Source organism: Rhagoletis pomonella, unplaced genomic scaffold (assembly GCF_013731165.1).
Source record: "Rhagoletis pomonella isolate Grant_MI unplaced genomic scaffold, Rhpom_1.0 Rhpom_scaffold_00002, whole genome shotgun sequence".
NCBI lineage: Eukaryota > Metazoa > Arthropoda > Insecta > Diptera > Tephritidae > Rhagoletis > Rhagoletis pomonella.
The window spans coordinates 56777768-56788227 of NW_023458556.1; the positions used below are offsets into that span (position 1 = coordinate 56777768).

The 10460-nt window shown below is 35.2% G+C and overlaps 1 protein-coding gene across 4 annotated transcripts in view; it reads right to left on the minus strand.

Moving 5' to 3' along the window:
- LOC118733857 (annexin B10) overlaps nt 1-10460 on the minus strand; it is a 15533-nt gene extending 5073 nt beyond the window's left edge. Inside the window, exons 1-5 of one of the 4 annotated variants that reach the window (XM_036463462.1) lie at nt 10186-10400; nt 9353-10061; nt 9076-9257; nt 7503-7505; nt 6673-6768 (exon numbers count right to left, since the gene is read on the minus strand). In XM_036463462.1, the coding sequence (XP_036319355.1) occupies nt 6712-6768; nt 7503-7505; nt 9076-9257; nt 9353-10061; nt 10186-10197 (963 nt within the window). In that variant the 5' untranslated portion in view covers nt 10198-10400 and the 3' untranslated portion in view covers nt 6673-6711. Of the gene's footprint in view, nt 1-1930; nt 2113-2239; nt 2949-3029; nt 3494-6486; nt 6769-7502; nt 7506-9075; nt 9258-9352; nt 10062-10185 lie in introns of those variants that run through there. The other 3 variants (XM_036463463.1, XM_036463464.1, XM_036463465.1) reach the window with 3 other exon arrangements.

The following is a 10460-nucleotide window of genomic DNA, read 5'->3' on the forward strand; positions in this document are numbered from 1 at the left end:
TAAACTTTTTATTTAGAATTTTTAGAAAATTTTTATAGCTCATGAAATTTTAGTAGGTTAAAGCGCAGATTTCAAGACGCTAGAAATTGTGTTGATTTTTAATATTGTTTTTTTTTGCTGATGGTGCTAGGCATTTTCTCCCATACAAACGAAATTGTCGAGCATACTTTATATGGAAGAAAATGCCCAACACCGTCAGCCAAAAAAATTATTAAAAATCAACGCGATTTTCTAGCGTCTTGAAATTTACACTTTAACCTACTAAAATTTAATGAGCTACAAAACTGCATACCCAAGATTAAAAAACAAAAATCTGAATAAAAAGTTTAAAATTTTCCGGCGTAAATGTTAAAGTTTGTCGAATTTCCATAATTTTTGTACGATGTTTGAAATGTGGATTTATGTGGGGCTAGTTAGGTAAAGTGCTAGACTTTTATAAAAAAAATATAAACATTAAATAAACAAAAGAAAAATAGCTAAAACTAGTCAAAATGTCACTTGACTTAATCAGCCAAGGTACATTATTGCTTACGATTTTATAAAAAAAAACCCTTCGGCTTTCGCGTTGCATATTTTTCGAACCATATGTTATTGAGTGATCTTTAGAGATAGAAGTTTAGCGTAGCAATTTCTGGAATCCTACGCGCCTGCCATATTTTTTTTGAAATTTTCGGCGATCAAAATTAGCGATCGCGAATGTTGGAATCCGGCTAGAGGTTTTTTGTTTTGTCTATATACCAGATTAGGCCGAGATTCGTTCCAAAATACCGCATATTCCTACACTTTGAAAAGCACTAACAAAACGAAAAAACATAGTGACTTATACAATAAAAGAAGGCTGTGAAATTGAGTTTCCAATATTTAAGCTCTTCTGCTAGTCAAGTAATTCCTCCAACAAGGGATAAGGGAATAACTTTAAACACCAAAAAAAGTACATCTTATGTCTGAAGCATTAACTAGGCCCCCCCCGATTGACGCACCACACTAATTTTTTTAATTTGCCAAATTTTCAAAAATGGTCAACAAACTTTCCAACTTCTTAATCAGAATTTCTAGAAAAGTTTCGGGTATGCAGTATTGTAGCCCAAACAATTTTAGTATAATATTATGGAAATTTGAAGCACCTAAGAATCCGCTGTCGTTTATGATTTTTTTGTGCTTATTTTCTCCTATATAAAAAACTTTCAAACATACTTTGTCTGGAAGAAAACACGTAACACCGTAGCTACTTGAAATTTGCTCAATACCGCATACCCGCATTTTTTCTGATTAAGAAGTTTGAAATTTTGATGACCATTTTATGAAATTTGGCGAATTTTTATAAATCTTGTACAAGATTTGAAACCTTGAGCTACATGTTTTTCGTTGTAGTATAATCTACTGTTTTTGTAAAAAAATTAATTAAAAATATAAAGAAAAAATAAGGGGCAAAAAACTTGTAAAGGAGTAGTGTCCCCAATTATGTGACCACCACTGTATGTACATACATTTAACAGCACTGTTAAAGGATAAACCAGCAATGTTAACACCATAGTCGGAAATTACACTTCTGTAATCAAAGAGTTGTAACCATCAGCGATTAAAGACCATTTCCTTTGACTTGTTAAATCTCTTTGATTATTTGATTTGATTTGAGCTATAAGTTTCGCGAAATGTCTTTAAGCCATGATTGCAGTAGATTTTTTAGCCCTGATTTGAGGCCTTTAATATACAAGATTTTTTAGATCAATATCGGGTACAATTGAATCGCGTCTCTTAAAAAAGGGACGCATCAGTAGAATAATAAAAAATCACGATTGTAGACCTGTTGAAAATTTGCGACTTTTTTTTTGATACTAACGACAGGCGTAAACCTTGGCCATGTTTTTTTTTTTAATTTCTAAAGAAACATATGTATGATTTTGAAAGTTTGTGCGGCAAATGTACTTACCACAACAGCACTGTACAGGGTGCGATTATGAATGCGCTCAAACTCGTCTTTAATGTTACACAAATCAATTTCAGAACGACTGACAATTATGCGAATTAGTGTAGTGTCATTTGTTCCGAGCCCATCCATCGCTTGATAAAGGCGGTTGGCGAAGAAGGCAGCCGGTGACTGTACGCATTCAACTACATACGTGTGTACATATTTAAATATGCATTCAGCAACGTTCAGTAAGCAAAAAATACAAATGACGAAAATAAAACATTTGACTCAGAGGTGACTAATGTAAACAAAGTACTTATTTCTACTCACTAATAGCAATCATTGCATCGTGTAGTGCCCCACTCATCTCATGCTTTATCGCTTGTTCAATAGTTTGACCTGAGAGCTGCTTATACTCGTCGAAGATCAGCCGCAATTGAGTGAAGCTGCTGTGCGACATAATGCGATTGAACACGCCTTCGTCTGTACCAAGTTTTGCTTCACCAGCTGCATAAAGCGCCTCTGCATCTTCGCGCGCTTGATTAGCATCTACAGTACCCACTGGATCGCGCACCCCAGTCACAATCAATGTCAACAAACGGCGAAAGAAGCCAGACGTTTCACTGCACATTTGCTCTGCCAGGGGGCGATCATATTTTGCCTCATAAGCCGCAACAATTTCATTCATTTCTTCATTTGTTTTGGTACAAAGTATTTCAACAAGTGTCGTTTCATCCGTACCCATGCCGGCCATTGCCTTGTGCAGCTGCTTACATAAATACTCAACTGGCGGCGTCATTAAAGCTACAATCACCTCCTCAAATTTGCCACCCAGTTCACTCTTCAAGTCATCGATTAAATCACGTCCGAATTCCGTCTCGAATTGTGCCTTAATCTGCTGTCTTTGGGCATTCGAGCGAGCTGTAAGTATGTTGATGATTGCGTCCTCATCAGTTCCAAACCCTTTCATGGCGCCACGTAGCGCTTGTGCATCCGCCGAGGCGTCAAATGGGGCGGCGGGCACTACAGTGGGAGTTGGCTAATGGCGATGAATGTAAAGGTGAAAAGAAAATGTATTGAATATAAAAAAATCCATATGCATCTTCACTCGTTTACCCACTTTGTAATCCATTGTACTAATTATGTAGAATAAGCTCGAATATTTATAATACTTTAATTATCATAGACTCAATAATTTGAGGTATGTACTTAGGTGAAAAATTAATTATTCTATTATATCACTTATCTTTTCTCGTCGCTTGTTTACTGCTCAAAAGTCATAAACCGACTAAGATTCAGCCACTTTCACTTTACTGCTCGCAAGTTGAATGGAATCTCTCGCATATGCTTGTATACAAATGTAAGTACATATATATACATAAGCATATGCTTATGCATGTTTTTATGTGTGTGCTTGTGAATTATTGTTAAAAATGCAATTATTACACATCTAACTCTCTGAAATTATAGGGCAATCTTCCCACTTGTCTACTTGTCTCTTATGGTGTTTAAGAATTTGGCTCTGTATAGAATAAAAGTAAATTCACGCTAATTATACATAAGTAGCTTAGCTCGAATTTGACAAAGAAGACGAGCAATAAAGCGAATAACACATGTTAAAATTGTTAACTTGTTATGGAAAACCAGTACAAAAGTACATACTCAGGTCCGTGAAGCACTTTAAAGCACGGAACCAAAATACGGTATAATAAAAGCCCTAATTTAACCATTAAAATTGGATTTCTATTTTTCCGATGCAATTTAACTACTATTTTAAAATTTTAATTTTTTCGATCAAGAAAAATCATTATTTTATAATTTTATTATTATTTTTTATTTTTATTTCTTCGACCTGCTTATAACCGTTATTTTAGGAGAAAATTTTTTTATATCATAAATTATAATTATATCATACGCTCGTAAAAACGCAGTCTCCTACATAATGGTTAAAAATGATAGAAAAATATCTAAAAGAACGATTAAGTTTATCGAAAAAATTAAAATTTAACGATTATTCTTAATCGAAAAAAAATATTTTCCATGATCTAAAAATCTTTGATTTTAACAGGTATTTGCAGTTAAAGTTAATTACTTTCTTCAGAAATATTGATTTCCTTCCTTCACTTAGAAATTGAACTTCCGAATGAGCTTTGTATAACACAAAACTTCGAGAATGTCCACTGATTTTCGATCGGCTAAACAATCTAAAAGGTACTTCCTGAAGATTTGTTTGCACATCCTGGCGAGCGGCAGAGGTAAAGCTCGATGCCCTACATTTCCTACTCATCTCAGCATTTTTGACTAGGATATCCTCAACTGCTACGCTGATTGTGCAATTTCTACGTGCAACATTACGTGCAATCAAATAATTTTATTGAAATTTATTTTTAAAACAGGCGGCAACCCTCTTCAAACACCTCAGAAAATTCTGCATGCACGTACCAAAGATGTCTATACACTCTTGCGTTTGACACTTTAACTTGTGTATAATTTAATTAAATTCGTCTTTTCAAGCAGGTGGCAACCCTATTAAAAATATTTTCAAACTACAACCTTATTGAGCTTCTTTCATACGGTATCAATTTTATGATGAATTTGACTTTTTAAACAGGTGGGAACCCTCCTGCTTGTAGTTAAGAAAAAGCATTTTTAAATCCATTTCGATTGGTGCCTAAACCCTTTAAAACACCTTAATAATGTTCTAAATGTTCAAATTAAAGATTTTTTAACAGTCTTTCGTTTGATAATCAGAATTTAACTTTTTATATAGCTCGCAAGTAATTAATTTAAATTTTACTTTCCCAACAGACGGCAACTCTTTTCAAAATTCAAACTAAAACCTTTTTAAAACTCGTCCGTCTGATACACGATTGCACTGGCTTGGACATGTTGTACGCATGGATGACGAAGCTCCGGTAAAAATATGCTTCGAATCGGCACCGATGGATGGGCAACCAAAGAAAGGACGCCCATGAACAAAATGGAAGAACCAAGTGCAGAAGGACTTGTCTGCGCTCCTGATGAACAACTGGTGGTTAAATAAAAGGCTTTATTTCTGAACTGTATTTAGGAGCGTTGCAACGTACTTAAAAATCAAATTTAACTTAATTCATCAGGCCCATGAAATATGTAGGTATCACAATATCAGACGGAAGAGATTTGTTTCTTATACCCGAGCGCACTTGTGCACAAGGGTATATTAACCTTGTTCACATAACGGTTGTTTGTAACAGCCAAAACGAATCGAGATAGATATAGACAAATGTATACCAAAATGCTCAGAATGAATAGAGAAGTCGATTAAGCCATGCCCGTCTGTCCGTCCATCCGCGTACACGATAACTCGAGCAAAAATTGAGATATCTCAACGAAATTTGGTATGTAGGTTTCTATTTATCCAAGGTAGGTTGGTATTGAAAATGGGCGAAATCGGACTGTAACCACGCCCACTTCCCATAAAACGGCAATTTTCAGAAATACGAAAACTGCGATATTTTATTAACCACTGAAGATTATTCACTCAAACTGATATTTTGCAATAAATTTTAGACGAAAAATAAGAATATTACAAATTTTTGGAAATGGGCGTAGCCAAGCCCACTTATAGTTACATGCGTATATCTTGGTAACCGCTGCACCAATTTCTTCCAAATTTTTAAAATCGGACAATAACCACGCCCACATCCCATATAACGTTAATTTAGAGAATTACAAAATTTTCGATAAATCAGTAAATATTAAAGCTAATTTATTCAAAATTGATGCTTGCAACAATTCTTTACCAAGAAATGCATTTACGGTAAAATTTTGGAAAATGGGCGTGGCACCGCCCACTTATGATCACATATATGTATTTCGGTAACCGTTCTACCAATTTGTACCAAACTCGGTCTTGTTATTGTGCTTGCCACATAAAAGCAAAACGTTAAAAATTATTCTAATCGGACTAAAATTACGGCCGCTTTTCATATAACGGTAAATTTCAGAAATGCTTGAAACTTCAATATTTCGAAATTTAAAGACGCTAATTTACTCAAAATTGATACACCCCGGCTTACCATGTAGCGGTAGCTTTCGGAGAGGTGAAAAACATATATTTAATACTTGCGCCGGGTATTTAATTTTCGGCTCCGCCCGAACTTAGACTCTCTTACTTGTGTCTTCATTATATTTAGGAGGGTAGACAGTATCTACCAATATCTAACAAAAATTTGTAAGTGATGGGCTTTAGCCGGGTCATTTGATTTTCGGTTCTTGTGGACAGATTGTTGAAGTATATAAAAATCTTTTCTGATAGGTGAGATTCTAAATTAATTTCACATTTCTTTGATGAAATTCCATTTAACGTTTGCCGAATTATTTGGTAATACTTCATTTGTAGAACGAATCACGATAGAACCGGAAACGCCCGCTTCCACACTATAACGGCTGTTTAGGTTCTGGGACCTTATGTAGTTTGACTTAAAAATATTATTCAAAGATTTTCTTACACCAATAACTATACTAATAAAAGCAATAAAGCACCACAGCAAAAGTATGTAGTCTGGGTATTGGCTAGTTTATAACAAAAGGTAAAAGGGATAAGAAAATTTGAAGGCCAGTTAAAATACATTTATTTGCAACAAAAAGACATGCTTACAGTTTTACTTTTTTTCTAAAATAATAAATACTTTATCTGCATAACAATTGCATATTAGGCACGTGCGTTGCATCTACATATGTACGTATATTGCATCAGAATCGATGGACTATTTTCATTTTTTTTACATATTTTGAAAAATTTGTGGAAATTTCAACACCGATTAAGCTCCGCCCAGCAGTGCAGTTACGGCATTTTTGTAGTCGCCAGACGTCTCCGACTGCAAATATTTTTTTAAAAATAAAGGTTAAAAAATCATAAATTTTATTAAAGTCAAATACAACAACAATGTGTAAATATGTATGTGTCTGTGTATGAATATGTATGAATAAAACAAACCAGCCGGCAAAATAAAGTGCGCTTTTAAATAAAGGCTTTCAGGGAGGGCTTTTTAATTTTACTTTTGGAAACTGTATTAGCAGAACTTCGAGTAGTCCTTCTAGGGAAAGGTAAATCAGGAGGTCTTAAAACTCTAGCCATCCCACACAAAACAGGAGTAAAGAATCGAATACGGAAGGCTTATCGTTTAAAAAGATAAAAAACAATAACTTCTTGCGGGACTTACTTTATTTCTTATTTTGCGGACTGGGAAGTTTTTTTAAAATAATGAATTTTCAAAAATGTATGTGTGTACATACATATGTGGTTGAGAACTAATTCACTTGCTTATTTGGAAATTCTAATTTTAGCACTTTACATTCGTCGAGATTAAAATTTTCAAGTTTTTTTAGTTAAGGAGAACTGCGTAGTTAGTTATGTTTTTATTTATTTTTTTTTGTAATGATAAGTTTAATTTAATTTAATTTTTAACACATATAAATGTCATTATATGCAAGTGAATTTGTTTAGACCACCCATGGTATTATAATTTTGGATTTTGCGCCAGGTATGCATGCTAATTTAGTTACATTACATTTAGAAAAAGGCAATTAGTTTAGCCAGGTAAATACTTACATCCTACATAACGGTGCAATCACCAAACAACACAACAATAAAATAGATGGAAAACGAAAGGAAAAACAAATTTATGTATTTTAGAGGGTTAACTAAAGTCTACCGGACTTACACCATTTGTATCTGCTTCCATGAAATGTATGCATCCACATCCATAAAAAGGTATTTTGAGAACAAAAATAATTTAAGCATTGCCTTTTAAAGTCAGTTGTAAAAATTAACTAACTGCCAGTTCTGAGGTAAACCAGCGAACGCAGTCTCTAACGTTAGGGAAATATTTTGATTTTACATTAGAATTCTAATATACATACATATATAGTTCTCGAATTGAAAATCAGGTTAGAGAACTATGTTAGAATTCGATTAGAGAATGATTAGAAAAACATTGGACCTCTTTCTCTAAATTGAGAACTAGGTCCCATTTTTGTAGAGAATTCTCGACAGGGGGTCTCTTGGGGGTTAAACTACGTGTCAGTCAGTGGCGGACCCACGGGGGGTGTTTTAATATGGCGCATATGTATGTATAATATGGCGTCTATGTATTAAAACACCCCCCGTGGGTCCGCCACTGACAGACACGTAGTTTAACCCCCAAAAGACCCCCGCTGGATCCGCCACTGGGATATGTATATTGCACATTGAAATCTTTGATTAAAGTATTGCATATGGGTGTTTCCAGCGGAAGGTCCACCACGACAAAAAAAAAATAAAAGTTTTATATCTAACGTATTTACGGGCCGATTTGTCTGCTTTTTAAAATATATACTGGCTATGTAAGTAGAATCATCTTTGCATAAAATGGTCTTCCTAGGTGGTGCCAAGGTCGAGATATTTCGAAAAACCGTATTTATGGTCTGATTTGGTTCGAATTTGGCGTATGTGGTTGAAACATAATAAATCATAGATTTCTAATAAATTGACCCTGAATTGGCGCTGAAGTCAAAATATAAAGTATATTCTACATAAAATACATGTTTTATTTGCGTTGAAAATTCATTTAAAAGCAATATGAACAAAAATATAACGATGGAAATTTATGTCACGTGACGCTACGTCACGTCACGTTTCACACCTGGGCTTGTAAATGAGAATTGAAACAATTTGCATTAATTCAAAAAACTCTAAAAACAACTAGAATTGCTCCAAATCATATTAAAATAAGTTTCATGAAAATAGCCATCCACAATTCGCAGAGTTTTGCGATTTTGTAAGAAAAGAAAAAATCAACTTCCATTTTTTGTCACGTAACGACACTCTCTTTAAATGCTTATATTTCAGGACCAAGCAGTTCGATTGATTTCATTTTTCGGTTAAATATAGAGCTAATTATGTGCTATACAATGGCCCAAAAAAGTTAAAGAAAACAAATGGTATTCCTTTTTTGTATCACATTGAAATCGTACGACTGTCACGTGCGCCACCATGGGAATGCCCATATGTAAGTAGATGAGTTTCACAGAATTGAGTTGCTTAAAGTTAGATTTTTTTCTAATCTAACTAAATAGCTATTACCTACACACATTTCTTGAGAGCAGATATTAAATGGTGTATTATGTTCGTTAAATCTACTTACCACAACAGCACTATATAAAGTACGATTGTAAATACGCTCAAACTCATCTTTAATGGTACCCAAATCAATTTCAGAACGACTGACAATTATGCGAATGAGAGCTGCATCATTTGTTCCAGCACCGTCCATAGCTTGGTAAATTCGATTGGCGAAGAAAGCTGCCGGTGACTGAACGCATTCAACTACATACATAAATACGTTATAGGGTTAGCTTAGCACACACTTAGATACCATACTACATATTTTAAAATTAGAGCAGAGTAATATTTCCACTTACCAATAGCAATCATTGCCTCATGTAATGGTCCATCCATTTCATGCTTGATGGCTTGTTCTATAGTTTGACCGGATAGTTCTTTGTACTGGTCGAAGATTAGTCGCAATTGTGCAAAGCTACTGTGTGTCATAATGCGATTGAAGACTTCCTCATCTGTGCCGAGCTTTGCTTCACCAGCTGCATATAGCGTTTCTGCATCTTCGCGCGCTTTAGTGGCATCCACGGTACCTGCCGGATCGCGCACCCCTGTCACAATCAATGTCAACAGACGCCGAAAGAAGCCAGACGTTTCACTGCACATTTGCTCTGCCAAGGGGCGATCATATTTTGCCTCGTAAGCCGCAACAATTTCATGCATTTCTTCATTTGTTTTGGTACAAAGTATTTCAACAAGCGTCGTCTCATCTGTACCCATGCCAGCCATTGCCTCATGCAGCTGCTTACATAAATACTCAACTGGCGGCGTCATTAAAGCTACAATCACCTCCTCAAATGTGCCACCCAGTTCACTCTTCAAGTCGTCGACTAAATCACGTCCGAATTCCGTCTCGAATTGTGCCTTAATCTGCTGTCTCTGCGCATTGGAGCGAGCAGTGAGTAAGTTGATAATTTCCTCCTCATCAGTGCCAAACCCTTTCATAGCAGCGCGCAACGTCTGTGCATCAGCCGAGGCGTCGAATGGGGCGGCAGGCACTACAGTGGGAGTTGGCTAATAGCGAGAAGATACATATACATATGATGACGCATATCATAAAGCGAAGCCGAAAAAATGTTGAATATAAAATCAATATGTACGTCTATTAAAGTGACGCTTTTAAAAATTATTTACTCACTGCGTAATCCATAGCAATATTTGGATTGGGTTTTGATTATTTAAAATACTCTAAACGTTCTGAAGTATGCCCAAAATTAGTTATAGAATTATATACGCGTATTTAGGTATCTCTTCTGGTCGCTTGTTTACTTCTCAAAAGTTAGAAACCGACTGAATTCCAGTTACTTTCACTTGACTGCTCGCAAGTTCAATGGAATCTCGCGTATACTGGTTACTACATTTGTAGGAATGTTATACGTGCTTGCGCTTATGCATTGTTGTTGAAAATGCAAT